The sequence below is a fragment of the Grammomys surdaster genome, unplaced genomic scaffold (genome assembly GCF_004785775.1).
Source record: "Grammomys surdaster isolate TR1022 unplaced genomic scaffold, NIH_TR_1.0 125852, whole genome shotgun sequence".
Lineage (NCBI taxonomy): Eukaryota > Metazoa > Chordata > Mammalia > Rodentia > Muridae > Grammomys > Grammomys surdaster.
In genome coordinates, this window is record NW_021620678.1 from 3701093 (window position 1) to 3716442 (window position 15350).

General features: G+C 44.6%; 1 protein-coding gene across 1 annotated transcript; it reads right to left on the reverse strand.

The window, feature by feature from the left end:
• Positions 1 to 623: 623 nt before the first annotated feature.
• On the reverse strand, positions 624 to 5542 carry LOC114640839 (cytochrome P450 2D3). The gene is made up of 9 exons (XM_028789898.1): positions 5252 to 5542; positions 3727 to 3898; positions 3293 to 3445; positions 3051 to 3211; positions 2212 to 2388; positions 1967 to 2108; positions 1560 to 1747; positions 992 to 1133; positions 624 to 891 (listed from the first exon to the last, which is right to left on the reverse strand). The coding sequence occupies exons 1-9, from the start codon at positions 5438 to 5440 to the stop codon at positions 713 to 715; spliced, it is 1503 nt and encodes a 500-aa protein (XP_028645731.1). The 5' UTR covers positions 5441 to 5542; the 3' UTR covers positions 624 to 712.
• Positions 5543 to 15350: the final 9808 nt, after the last annotated feature.

Sequence of the window (15350 nt, forward strand, 5' to 3'; positions counted from 1 at the left end):
TCTGTCATTTCTCTGCAGTCAGTACTGTGAGGACAACAGCCTTCCTGTCTCTGGGAGCCTTTCCAGGCACTAATGGTACCAGAGAGTCTTGGGGACCTCCACGTCGTGTCCCCAGACAGCAGCAATGCTGAATCTTAGTCAAGGTGTTATATCTGTATCTGAGACCCATGGAGACCTGGCTTCTGCCTGCAATTTGTCACTGACCTGGTCACCACTAATGGGTCTTTATGAATGACACATGGTCAGCTGTCAGTGAGAACATCAGCGTCTTCCTTCCTTTCTTTTCTTTTCATCCCCTTTGTTCTATTGCTCCTCTGCTCTCTGTTCTTTCTTGCTTAGTTTTTTCTTTTTCTCCAAGCCTTTATTTGTGTTCATGAAATACTATCTCCTCATTATGTGGACTTCAGCAGTCCTAAACATTGCTTTATACCCCAGGCTAGTCCCAAACTTGCCACTCTTAAGTCTCAGGTTCTCAAGTGCTGAAACTGGAGGTTGTGCCTCTGCACTAGACTGAGGTTACCCCATTCCCTTAACACTCAAGTTGTCAATTAAGAAAGGGTTGGAGAAGGCTACAGTGTGGTTGATGACCGTTCTCTGTGGACTGAACACAGACAGTGATGAGATTTAGAATGAGAAAAGGAACAGCAGCCACAAAACTGGTTTATTCTGCATATGACTCTAAGTTAGGGGCTGGACTAGAATTTGTTTCCTGCTAGCGTGTGACTGCACAGAGCTGGTAGGGGGAGGGGCTAACCAGAAACATAAAGATGCCATGGTCACTGGGCCGGGGCTGTCCAGCAGGCACCGAGAAGCTAAAGCGCTGCAGGAGGCAGGTGAAGAAGAGGAAGAGCTCCATGCGGGCCAGGGGCTCCCCCAGGCATGCTCGGCGGCCTGTGGGTGGGAGATGGGCTCAGTCAGTCTCAGACCTGATTTGGGCTCCACTATACAAGGCACCCTGGGGACAGCCAGGCAGCCAGGCACCCAAAAGCACCTGCTGAGAATGGCATGAAGGCCTCATGCTTCACAAAGTGGCCCTGGGCATCCAGGAAGTGTTCAGGATGGAAGCGGAGGGGCTTTTCCCAGACAGTCTCATCCTTCAGCACGGAGGACAGGTTGGGGATGAGGGTAGTCCCCTGGCAGGAGGCACATGGTGTGAACATGGATTGGTGTGAGGCTGCCTAGGCCCTGGTCATCAAGTTCATACGCACAGTCTCTACCACACACACGGGACCCGTTCATGTAACCCCGGCCCTAGAGCCTTCTCAGCTTTCATTAATACTGTGACAGGGATAAGTGATAAGTGACAGATGTACACACACGGTCACCTGTATTTGTTGGTTGTGGCTGTTATAACCACTCCTGCCATATTTTACCTTGCTTGCCTTTCTAGCTGGGGATTCTAGAGTACAGTTCTTGCTACTGTTTTTTCTCTGATACTTACCTAGGGGAAATTGGTTGGATGGACTTGAGAATTTGGTTGCTAAATTCCAGTTCTTCTTAGCTGGGCAGCTCAGGCTAGGAAGTAAAACTGATGAGACACTGGAGGGCCCCAGGCCTACCTTAGGGATAAAAAAGCCCTGCAGTTCAATGTCTCGAGAAGTCTTGTGTGGCAAGTTCATTGGGACAATGTCTGCAAAGCGTTGGACCTCATGGATGACAGCATTGGTGTAGGGCATGCGAGCCTGGTCTGCCATCTCAGGATGCCGTACCTGCCCTATGACCTCATCGATTTCCTGTTGTACTCGGCCTGGAAGGACAACATCCCCTCAGTTAAGAAGCAATAGAGAAGTGCCCTTTGTCCCGCTACTGCTCTCCGTTAAGGACAGGACCCATGGGAGAAAGACAGCCATCACCCTTTCTGGAGTCTGGGTCAAACCAGTATTGGAAGTCACAGGAGTCCCAAGTAAGCTTAAGGAGTTTGCCTCTACACTCCTCCTGCTTCCTTCCCAGTCCCAGCCAGACTCACGCTGCACCTCTGGATGCAGGATCATGAGCAGCAGGGCCCAGGAAAGAGTGATTGAAGTGGTCACAATCCCAGCTCCAAACAGGTCAAGGACAACCAAACGTAGATTTGAATCATTGAAGCTACTCTCAGGGTTCCCCTTGGCCTGGGCCAGAGTGACAGAGTGGACTCAGAATAGAGAGTAAGAAGTCCCACAGTGACCCTGATGACTCCACAGCACAATGGACACCAGATCCACAGTCTCTCACCTTCTCCATCTCAGCCAGAAAGGCATCAGTCAGGTCTCGAGGTGGCTGCTCAGGGTCCCAGGTTCTCTTGTGCTCAGTCACCAGCTTATCCACAACGGTCACAAATGTCTTTTGCCCAGGGAAGACTTTGTCAGCCAACCCTGGGATGCGCAGGAGAATTGGGAATGTGTTCAGAACCTGTAACAGCCAGAGTAAGTGCTAGGACTTTCTGCTGCGTTTAATTTAATGAGTTTAGTAAATAAGATATCTAATAATAATAATCATTATCATTTCAACTTGTGTTTGTGTGCACATGGTATGAGGAATGCTGTTGCCACAGCAAAATGTTGAGATCAGGGAAAATCATAGTCAGTTAGTTATCTTACTACATGGCTTCCTGGAATGAAACTGAAGTGCCATGCTTGCCTGGCAAGCTCCTTTCCCACTGACCATCTCTGTGGCTCCTGGGTAGATGGACTTAATGTTGATCTCAGCCAGTCTTAGTTTCCAGCCTCTTCCATTGTGGACACAGGCCCTATGTGTTCCCACCCATCACCTGACTCCTTAGTTCTAGCCTTCAGGCTCTAGCAGCCTTGTGGTGGACAGGAGAATATTCTATAGGGATATCTCACAGATGTTGGGGGCTTTCATATGGGCAGTGGGCCAGGCTCTCAGCTTCTAGAAGCATTGGTCTTGGTCCACTTTTCCCCTCCCACTGCAGCAGGCTTGTAAAGCAGCAAGCTTCTATTACTGTGGACGACACTTTTAGAGGTCTCTTTTTGAAATCCCCTGTCTTCAGCCTCTTCTGAGAAGCAGGACAGCACAGAAGTGGCTCTTCTGGTTGCCTTTGAGCCTCCTACCTCAGGGATCAAGCCAGTATTTTCTCCCATGTTTTCTTTCAATACTTCTAGCATGTTGATGAAGTCGGGGTCTCCATACTCGAAGCGACGGGCATAAATGAGAGAGGCAATCACATTGCACACAGCTTTGTTGAGGAGGGTGTAAGGATTGAAAGGACTCCCTGAAAGTGGAGATGCAAGTAAAAGTCACAATACTGTCCCTGTCTCCCTGTCCCCACTTGCAGTCCACAGCCATCACTCACCAGCCTGGGTGGAGAAGGCATCACACAGGTGACCAGCCTCCTCTGTCACCCACTCCTCCAGAGATTTCTTGCCCAGGCCAAAGTTGCGCAGTGTGGACACAGAGAATCGCCTCTGCTCTCTCCACTCAAGCCCATAAGGTGCAAGAACCACACCTGTAGACACATGTGTGTGTAAGCAAAGACACTGGCTGTGCTGCCCTCTCCTCTCTTCATTTCTCTTCTCTGGGATCCATGTTCCCTCATGTCCTCACCCTTCTTCCCAATCACAGCTCTATACCACCGTCCAGGATGCTCAGGAGGCTTTACAATAGATTTCAGGGAATTTTGTTGGATTGTTTAACTCCATTACCACCTGCATCATGTCCTGACCTTCCTCTGCTCACTGTCCCCATGTCTGGTTATGATCCCATCTCTGCTCCCACATAGCATTTTGCCTTTTGCTTTGTGCCCATAGCCTAGGTGTTGAAAGATGGGCATTTCAGGGCGGTCAGCAGTGTCCTCTCCACAGGTCACCAGCAGTTCCTGTACTGCCTTCAGTCCATTGATCACGACCACAGGCTTCCAGGCCATCTGCAGGCTGAACACGTCACCATAACGGTTTTGAAGCTGAAGTAGAGGATAGAACACATAGGAAGTGGAGGTCCCCACAGGTTATGCAACCAGGCTCACTGAGCAAACATGGGCAAGTTGTTGAGTGTGCACATGCAGGTTCTAGTGCATATGTGTGTGTGAGCATGCGGGTGTGCATCTACATGCATGTGTGTGAAGGTATGGTTGCATGTCTGTGTGTGTATGTATGAATGTATGTGTCTGTGTGTCTGTATATCTTGCTCGTCATTGAACCTTGGTACTCATATATCCTGGGAAAATGCTATTCACTGAGCTCAATCCCCAGTGACTGATGGCTACCCCTGTGGCATCTTATCCTTTAAGTTCAGCAAACGAATTGTCAGGGGCAGCCTTGCTTATACACTGAAGATCTAAAATCAGCAATAGACCTAAGTCAGCCTGCTAACACAAAGTCTTGGGTCTCTATGGAAAAACACTGAAACAGATAGCTGTAAGATATTGTAAACAATCAGCTTTTGTGGAAATTTACCAGCCTGGATAAGCGCAAGTAGTCATCTGTCTTGATAGACATAGACCTTGGGTAGCTTTGGTGAATAGTACCAACTTAGATAAGGACAAGTGAATCATAGGCAGAGTCATAGTGACCTGTCCTCTGAACCTTCACCCAGCTGATACCCTGTTCTGGAAGATATCTGTACTCTCCCTGAGAACACCTACACTCCTGTGTCATCCCCTTCCCCACATTCTGCCTCTATGTGTATATAACCCCTGTGTGAAAAAATTATAATCATCTGTTTGATCAGACTATAGACAAGCCACTCGTTCATTGTGTCCCCTGTCCTCCAATTCTTTCTTCCAGGTCTTCTGATCCCAGTTCAATGCCCCATGGGACTAGGGCAAGGAATCATAGTAGATGTGACACCTCTGACCTTGCCAGAGCCATAAAACTGTCTTGGGGTCCCTTAGCATGTCAACATACATGAAGAAACTCTGGTTCCTCAAGATGGGGAGTGAGGCCAGAAAGCACACAGCATCAAGAGATTCAGGCAGCCAGAGCCCCTCTCTCCACTCAGTGTCCTGACTGATATGCTATACTAGACCTCCCACCATGCTAAGACCTCATGTTTGACAGGACCATAAGGGACTTGAGACCTCTACAGCTGCTGCCCTGTCCAACCAGACTGAACCTTGCTGTGACATCCTGAGTCAACTCCTGGACTTTGTCCTGCAAAACTTTTGCCCTAGAAAGCTTCAGTTGCTGCCACTAGAAAATTGCTAAGCTTGTCCCTGCTAGGGGACCGGATTTCTGTTTGACTTGTGGCTCAACCCTGATTATGTGCTGCTACAGATGCTATAAGCTCAGTTACCATCCAGCACTAAATCACTCACCTTGTACAGGCTGTATGGCATGTTATCTAGGTCCACCTGGAGCAGATTACCCAGCACAGGCCATGGCAAAGGGCCAGGTGGGTATCGAGAATGCCAGCGCTTGCTTCGGTGCATCAGGTCCACCAGTAATATGAAGATGACTGTGAATATGACCACAGGCCACAGGCCAGTCCCGGTCAGCAGCTCCATGGTTGCTATGCTTCTGCCCAGACTTCCTAAAGGCCAATTAATAACACTCAATACAACTCCTAGGATCAGGAAGCCCCAAGCTTGGATCCTGCAACCTTTTTAAGGAGTAGGCAGGCTTGCCCTTTGTCCTCTGTGTCCAGCCTCAACCTCTGTTTTGTTTGGCCAGGAGGAGTCAGAGATAATCAGTCCCTTCCAAGAGCTGGGTATGATGGGTCTACTGTGCTGAACCTGATAGGCAGATGACTAGTTGACTCCTGCTTCAAGAGGGAAGATCTGATCATTGCATAAAAAAAGAAAAGCCTTGTATGCCACACATGCAAATCTCTGGAATCTTTATGACATTGCCTCAGAGAGCAATGAGACCTCCTAGTCCTTCATGGAGCACTTCGTTGGCAGGACTTGAGGGGTGACTGGCATCCAGTCAATGGCTTCTGTGGGTGTGTATTCTAGGGGAGGCTGTCTTCTGCAATTGAAAGAGGGAAAGAGGCTGGAGCCCCTATGGTCAAGGATAGAGTAGGGGAGGGCAGCTGGAATCCCTTTGGGTAAGTGAGGGCCAGTCTTCTACTTGGACATAGGTATGTCAGTTTGTGCCTCATGCCAGAAGCCTGTGCTCAGGTGGGCAGCTAGGAGGAAAACAGAAAGATTTCACCTGAGCCTTCTAACCTGCATAGATTCAGGACACCAGCATGAATCCTGGTCAGAAAGGAGATTAGGGAGATAATTTGCTTGAGTGCTTTACAGTCTCAATTACGCTCATACCTAAACCACACAAAGACACAACAAAGAAAGAGAACTTAAGACCAATCTCACATATGAATATTGATGCAAAAATACTCAACAAAATTCTTGTAAATCAAATCCAAGAACACATCAAAACAATCATCCATCATGATAGAGTAGGTTTTATCCCAGAAATGCAGGGAAGGTTCAATATATGAAAATCCATCAATGTAACCCATTATATAAAGAAACTAATGGAAAAAACTACATGATCATCTCACTAGATGCTGAGGAACCATTTGACACAATTCACCACCCCTTTGTGTTAAAAGTCTAGAAAAAAAATCAGGAATTCAAGGCCCATACCTAAACATAGTATAAGCAATATAAAGCAAGCCAGTAGCCAACATCAAACTAATGGAGAGAAACTTGAAGCAATCCCACTAAACTCAGGTACTAGACAAGGCCACCCATTCTCTCCCTACCTATTCAATATAGTACTCAAAGTCCTAACCAGAGCAATTAGACAACAAAAGAAGGTCAAAGGGAAACTATTTGGAAAGGAAGAAGTCAAACTATCATTATTTGCAGATGATATGTTAGCATACTTAAATGACCCCAAAACTTCCACCAGAGAACTCCTAAACCTGATAAACAACTTCAGCAAAGCAGCTGGATAAAAAAAATGAATGCAAACAAATCAGTAGCCTTCCTCTGCTAAAAGGATAAATAGGCTGAGAAAGAAGTTAGGGAAAAGACACCCTTCACAATAGTCACAAAAATTATAAAATACCTTGGTGTGAATCTAACCAAGCAAGTGACAGATCTGTACAACAAGAACTTCAAGTCCCTGAAGAAAGAAATCGAAGATCTCAGAAGATGGAAAGATCTCCCTTGCTCATGGATTGGCAAGATTAATATAGGAAAAATGGCCATCTTGCCAAAACCAATCTAGAGATTCAATGCAATCCCCATCAAAATTCCAACTCAATTCTTCACAGACTTAGAAAGAGCAATTCTCAAATTCATTTAGAATAACAAAAAACCCAGGATAGTGAAAACTATTCTCAACAATAAAAGAAATTTTGGGGGAATCACAGTCCTTGACCTCAAGCTGTATTACAGAGCAATAGTGATAAAAACTGCATGGTATTGGTACAGAGACAGGCAGGAAGATCAATGGAATAGAGTTGAAGACCCAGGAATGAACCCACACACCTATGGTCACTTGATCTTTGACAAAGGAGCTAAAACCATTCAGTGGAAAAACAACAGCATTTTCAACAAATGGTGCTGGTTCAACTGGAGTACAACATGTAGAAGAATGCAAATCGACCCATTCTTATCTCCTTGTACAAAGTTCAAGTCCAAGTGGATCAAGGACCTTCACATAAAACCAGATACACTGAAACTAATAGAAGAGAAAATGTGAGAAATCCTCAAACACATGGGCATAGGGGCAAAGTTCTTGAACAGGACACCAACGGCTTATGTTCTAAGATCAAGAATTGACAAATGGGACCTCATAAAACTACAAAGCTTCTGTAAAGCAAAGGACACTGTCAATAGGACAAAAGAGCAACCAACAGATTGCGAAAAGATCTTTACCAATTCTACATCTGAGAGAGGGCTAATATCCAAAATAAACAAAGAACTCAAGAAATTAGACTCCAGACAATCAAATAACCCTATTAAAAATGGGGTACAGAGCTAAACAAATAATTCTCAACTGAGGAAACTCGAATGGCCAAGAAGCACCTAAAGAAGTGTTCAACATCCTTAGTCATCAGGGAAATCAAAACAACCCTGAGATTGAACCTCACACCAGTCAGAATGGCTAAGATAAAAAATGCAGATGATAACAGAAGCTGTCGAGGATGTGGAGAAAGAGGAACACTCTTCCATTGTTGGTGGGATTGTAAGCTGGTACAACCATTCTGGAAATCAGTCTGGCTGTTCCTCAGACAATTGAAAATAGTATTACCTGAGAACCCAGCTATACTACTCCTGGGCATATACCCAAAAGATGCTCCAACATATAACAATGATACATGCTTCACTATGTTCATACCAGCATTATTTATAATAGCCAAAAGCTGTGAAGAACCCAGATGTCCTTCAAAAGAGGAATGGATACAGAAAATGTGGTACATTTACACAGTGGAGTACTACTCAGCTATTAAAAACAAATAATTCATGAAATTCTTAGGCAAATGGATGGAACTAGAAAATATCATCCTGAGTGAGGTAACACAATCACAAAATAACACATATGGTATGCTCTCACTGATAAGTGGATATTAGTGCAAAAGCTCAGAATACCTAAGATACAACTCACAGAACACTTGAAGCTCAAGAAGGAAAACCAAAGTATGTGTATTTCGGTCCCTCTTAGAAGGGTAACAAAATATTCATGGGAGCAAAAACAAAGACAAAGTGTGGAGCCGAGACTGGAGGAGGGATTGTCTGGCTGTATTGAACATATGTTCTTGACCCAACTTTGCTTGCCTATATCCCAGATAGGACAAGCTGCCATGCCTCAAGTTTTTAGACCTTGCTGGACAGAGAATCATAAAGAGAAATTATAATGACTCTTCTATTTTTCTTAAAGCTGACCAGTTATTCGATCTTAATCATGTACTGGTCTAGAAATCAATCCAACATTGGAAATAATAGTCTTCATTTGGAAGGCAGGAAATGGACATTTTCAGAGACGTATTTGGAAGTTAGCTGCAGTTCTCTATGATGTTATGGTAGCAAGAGTTAAGGTTGGGACAGGATCTGGCTTTCAAACAAAGGTTAGTGCATGTGTTAAGGCTCTTATAATTGTCAAGCTAAAATTGGTTTTGTCTCTTCTACAGTATTTATTGTAAGTTGCATTGACTAAATACTTTCTAATTGTGTTAGTGTGTTGAAACCTGGCATGTTTGTTATGGGAGTCTATCAACTAGCTTTTGTCTTACTGCCATGAGTATTAGAAAACCTTGACTCTCTGAAAAGAGCTTGAAAGTGCTGGAAGAAGTGAGTTAGGCTTTAAGCAGAAGCAAAGGGGTAGTGGGCTTGATTATTGCTGGTATAACAGCTTTAATTTCATTAATTGCTAGCACCCCTGCTTCTGCAATAGCTTTGACACAAGAAGTTAAGATAGTTACTTTTGTTAATCATCTAGGAAAAAAAAAGTTACTAATCTTTTGAATATACAAGAGGATTTATATAGGTGTTTGGAACAATGGATTGATGCTCTATATCCTATTCTAATTATCAGAAGAAGTTTCAGGGTTTAAGAGTTAGGAGCCATCTCGAGTGTCATGACAAATAACTTTGGAGTGGTGTTACTTCTAAAATTGACTATGATAGTCATTATAATTAGATAAAAGTTTAAAGACACCTGTAGGGTATTTGGCATAATTCTAACACCTCTCTGGTTGTCATAACTTTGTATAGTGAGATTACGAATTTAAAGAAAGCTGGTCTGTTGAGCTTTGATGCTGCAGACAATGCCAATAAAATTATCCATTGCTTAAGGTCAGTATTTCTATTTTGGTCAAACCTCAAGAATGGCATATATAGCTTGATCAGGTTTGCCCCTTTTGTTCTAGGGATTCTTTTATTCCTGCCCATCGGGTTAAAACTTGTCTCTAGCTACATCAACAGGTTGGCAGTCAAAGTACATGACTTGAAACTGAAAGTGGACCCCCAGACAGAGCTATTATTTTAACAGGCTGGCAAGTCAAGGACGGGTAAGATTCTGCACAGAGCTTTACCAACCTAAGACAGGTTTATCTGCTTTATGCAATAAAAAAGGGGGAGATGTGGAGAGCTTTTGGGCCTGCCTGACAGGAATCTGATGTTGGCCAAGGACAAGGAAATGGGCTGCAGGCAGGATTCTGACATTAAGCTAAAACAAAGAAGTAACTTCAGGCAGAAATCTAAATCCTAGGCTAGAACAAAGAAGTAATTACAGGCAGGACTCTAAAACTTAAGCTAGAACAAAGAAGTAGGCTTCAGGCATGAAAATGACTTTGGTCTAGGTCAGAGAAGTAGGCTCAGATATTTTGGTCATCCTGATAAGGCGTTAGAAATAGTGATTACAGGAGTGGTCACTGGACTCTGTTTATTGTCCTTTGTGTTCCTTGACTATCTGGGTTTATTGTCTTGCTTGTTCCTTGACTATTTGCATTTTTGTATTGCTAGTTCCTCAACCTAGAATTGACCTTAATACTTACATGTAATTTAAACGATATAAAAGCAAAGAGGAGGAGGTATGGGATAGAGGTTAATGAGAGGGGTGGGGAAAGGGGATAACATTTGCAATGTAAATAAATAAAATATTGAAAAACAAAGATGTTTATTGTCATGGCAGAAAAAAGAGGAAAAACTATACACCAGTTTTTTTCAGGGTGGACCTGAGGTTAAAAACATTTTATAGGGAGGAGGGTCTGGGAAGGAATGCTTAATTGGCTATGCCCTTCTAGCCTTTAGGTACCTCATTAGTATGTAGATCTGTCTTGAGGCTCCATGGCCTGTAGTCACGCCCTCTAAATATGGAGGAGCTAGAAGGTGTTGTCCTACATGACTAAAGAACATATGTCTATGGATTGCTGTGGCCTTGTGTCAGGAGCCTAGAGTCTGGGAGCATAGTGAAATGCATGCTGTCCCTTGCAGGGGATCCTGTGGGGTCTAGAGAGGGGCCTAGCTGGTGCTTGTCCAGAAACCAGGCTGCCTTTCATGGTCTTAAGTGCTTTTACCTTTACTATTTGAGAACATGAAGATCATCTTTTCAGATAGCCTGACTGGCCGATGAGTACCCAGGATGCACCAGTCCTGCCCCCAGTGATGTGCTTACTGTCACATAGCACCACATCAGGTATGCATGGGTGATAGGATTTGAACTCAGGCCTTTGTGCCCTAACAGTAAGCCATCTGCCCCCTGAGCCATCTCTGCAGCCACCTCCCTGCAATCCCCTGGATATGATGTCAGAAGCAACATCCTGAAGCACATGGCATGTCTCATTACTGTCCTTACTTAGACTGATTGATTCTTTGGACATTTTTCTCCTTCCTTTTTTGTGTGTGTTTTGGATCTACTCTACTGCTTTCCAGAACTGCTCTACAATCTGGTATCCCATTGATAGAATCAGGATGGTATTGGCCCCACAGCCCTACTCATCATACTCATTACAGATGTCATGACTTTTCTTGCTTCTAGGGTCACCAGTTCATCCTGGGATGCTGTAGTTAATGAAGGTCACAGACCTATGGGCTGAGCTGTCTCTCAGTAGCCACAGAAAGGCAGTGAATGTAGCCCTGGCACAAAGGAACAATCTTCAGGGTTTGAGAATCCCTCTGCCCTGCTCCTACCTGGCCCCACCCTGGCATCTGATTGAACAAATGGTAAAAGAAGCCATCCTGTCCAAGGGGTGAAACTCAAATACAGAGAGGTATCTTTCAATACCTGGCCTTAAAACTGCCATAAGCAAGTGCTTTACTATTGAGCCACATCATTGACACAACTGTAGCTGTGGGGCTTTTTCTCCCCTTTCTGTTTTTCGGAGGAATTGTATAGGTGTGTGTGTGTGGGGGGGGTGGGTTCGTATTATTTATTTGTTTTGTTTTGTTCCTTGAGACCAATTTTTTTTGTGTGTGTGGCCATAGCAGACTTAGAACTCACTATGTAGACCAAGCTGGCCTCAAATTCAGAGATCCATCAGCCTCTGCCTTCCAAGTGCTAGAATTAAAGACATGCTCCACCACCTCCTGGCTAAAAAAGTTTTTGCATCCAATATATTTTGACTATTCCTTTGCTCCTCAACCTATGCCCAGATCACCCACCAATTGTTCCTTGTCCTTAAAGTCCTTGTGAACAGTCACAAGTCCCCCCCCCCCCTTTGCTGTCTCTGCATGTGCCAGTCATGTCAGCTGGACACAAGCTAGTGTCCTCTGGGAAGAGGGCCTAGATTGAGAAGATGTTCCCAGTAGAATGGCTTGTGGTGCATTTTCTTGATTGATGGATGCTGGGGGGGGGCAGCATCATTTGGGTGCTGCCACCCATGGGAAGGGAGTCTTGAATAATTTAAAAAGGAAGGATGACAAACTAGTAAGCAGCACTCCTCCCTCATCTCTGCATCAGTTCCTGCCTTGGCTCTCAGCCCTTACTCCACTAAATGATGGCATTATAAACACTAAGGTGAAACAAATCGTTTCTTCCCACAGTTGTGTTGGATCACAGTGATAGAAACCCAGTGATGGCAGTCTGGATCTATTCCAGTTGTTTCTTCCTATGATTTTCCTATGTACATGTTTTTGAGGTGCTGTGGTTTGAGCCCAGGGTTTGGAGCATGCTTGTCGCACTCCTGACCTTGTGAACATGACGGAAAGTCAATGGTTTAATTTCTTGATTGTTGTATTTTGCATAACACTTTTTTCCATTTGCCTCAAGTAGTCCGATTTCCTTTGCATTTTGACTCTCTGATTGTTTTAGAACATGATTGCTAATTTCCACATGCTTGTCCTGTGGCCATTCACTACTGAAATGAGATTTATAGCCTCATTCCACAGTAGTAGGAAAGATCCTGTTATGGCTTTTATGGGGAAAGAGTGGCCTTGAACTCAGATATCCATCTTCCACTGTTTCTGCCACCATGGAATCACCAGATCCATAGATACCAACATAGGGACAGCTGAGTGCCCTCCACTGACTCTGACTCCCTTCACGGTTCCATAACTTGATTGCTCTTATCCACTGTAATTTTCAAAAATTTCTATAGTCTCCCCCTCACAGATAGCTTTGCTAATATTTCCTCCTTTATATTTGCCATCACATTTTCGTCCACCTGCACTACATACAGCACCTTAGTTTCCAAATCCTGGTGTATCATCACCATATAACCTCTATGCCATATCCAAGGCATCACTGCAGACTGATTTATTGCTCTATACAGGACACCACCAAAAACTCCTCTTGTACTTTCTGACCAATACTACAATCACCCATACCACCTCCAGACTTTCTTTCAGAGCTCATCAGATGGTCAGATCTTCCTGATTGACATGTCTGTGATTCCACAGAATGTGACTCTTGTTTAAAAAGGGCCTGTTCACCCCACAGTTATGCCCTTTGACTGTGGTATTTCTCAACAATTTTACCAAATGTAGCATGACAGTCACAAGGTACAACAACAAATAACTCTTCTTTAGGACTCTGTCATCTATAATGTCTACTGTTGTGGTTTTACCAAACTCTATTATCCTAGCATCTCCTATAACTCTATCCACAACATTTTCTTTACTGTCCAGTGAGCAGCAGGTTCTACAGATTCCTGTGTAGGGTCAGGTCTTGATGGTTCTACTGCATGTCCTTCAGCCTTGTGTGGTCAAGCACACATCCCGGCATCTGCCTCAACACAACAGGAAGTCACAATACCAAACCACATTGATGCCTTGTTGGGAAGGGCTCTCATTACTGAACCATGACTCAAAATGCGTTCTTCAACAGAGATCAGGAGCTTTAAAACTCTTAAAAAAAATAGAGCTGCCTCAATTGTTGTAGATGGTTGGGATCATGTCTCTCTGTTCATAGAGAAATGTTTGTCACATCCTGGTCAGTCACAGTCTGGAACCTGATGTTCTGATGCTGTACTTTCCATCCCTTTCCCTTTCATTTCTGTCTTGTAACTATTTTCTCATTGTTTACCATGGAGCTTAAGTCAAAATATTTACAATTCCTGAATTTTGTTCCCCACTGAATGTGCAGCTCAAGCAATGGTCCTATGGTTTAAGATTCCATAGGTAACAGCACATGGTAATGGACCACAGTCCACTGTGGCCTTACACCATGAGGATTACAGAAACCATCCAAGGATGAGAGCGTCACCAATCCAAGCCAACCTCAGCCATCCTTTGCCCAAACTAAGTTTTCTCAAAGTGACAGCCATGAGTCACAGTCATCCTAGTGGGCCACATCCCACTTCCCAGGATGCTTAGGGAAAGAAGGAAGAACTAGAGATGACCCTGAGACTCACTGCTGGTCCTCATTTCAATGAAACAGGGCAAATCAAGGGCAGGAAAGAGAATAAATAGTGCACAGCACAGAGTCCAGGAGAAACAAGCCCAGGTTGCATCTGACCTCTTCCAGTGGAGTCCAAAGGACAACAATCAAGTATCTGTTAACATGTATGCAGAAAATTACAAACCCGGGAGCACTTTGACCTGGTACAGCAATGCTTGATGGCCAGGGACTCAGTCCCTGCTTCCTGTTGTGGACATGGTTCACCTGTGCTGCTGACATGAATATGCAGAGCCCAGTCCCCCTAAAGTCACCTGATTCTGACAGACCACAGTTGTTCACATGGTTGAGAGGACATGGACTGAAGATGAAGAGAACCAGAGAGTGCCAGTAGGCACATGGTTTGCAGAGCATCCAGGTCTGCTCTCATGAGCAGGAGAGACAGAGGAAACCCATAACAACATACAGTGTGTGCTATCCCTCACCTGGCTTACGACTTACCTCATAAGGGCTCACTTATCTAATGTAGTAAAATCCAACCTGAGTTGGCCCATCTCCCAATGGGTCCAGCACCAGCATATGACGCAGACAGGTAGAGATGAGAAGCTGAAATGAATGTGTTGTCCCAGAACTGACATGCAGGGTTACTCATCAGGCCACAGAAGTTACCCTGGAAGTGTCCTGGAGCAAATCAGGAGGAATCCAACAGTCTGAGTTGTCAGTGACCTCAGCAGGTTGTCTCTCTAATCTCTTTTCTGACCATGATCCATGCTGGTGGCCTAATTCCCATGCAGGTTTACTTTCAGGCCTACTTGGGGCTTGAGAAAGACACTTGTCCTGCCCCAAACTATGGTGTCATACTAGGAAACAGGGATGGGCAGGACCAGGAATTATGGACAGGAAGAGGGTTAAGGATTAGTGTCTTTGGCCAGCAAGAAACTTGGGAGTCACTCACAGGCTCCAGTGACATACAGGTGGTAAGTGCAGGGGTAGCAATGACAGCAGAGAGGAGACCCATGTGTAGTCCTTGCTGTGGGGATGCATGGTGTGGTCTCTGTTCAGCTCCTGCCTCCCTTCTGCCACACTGAAGTTGGCTCAAAGATGCTCTTCCTGGATTCCACAGGGACTTCTGAATTTTTGATCTTCAAAGATCAGGATCCCCAGCAAAGTCAGGGACTGAGCCTC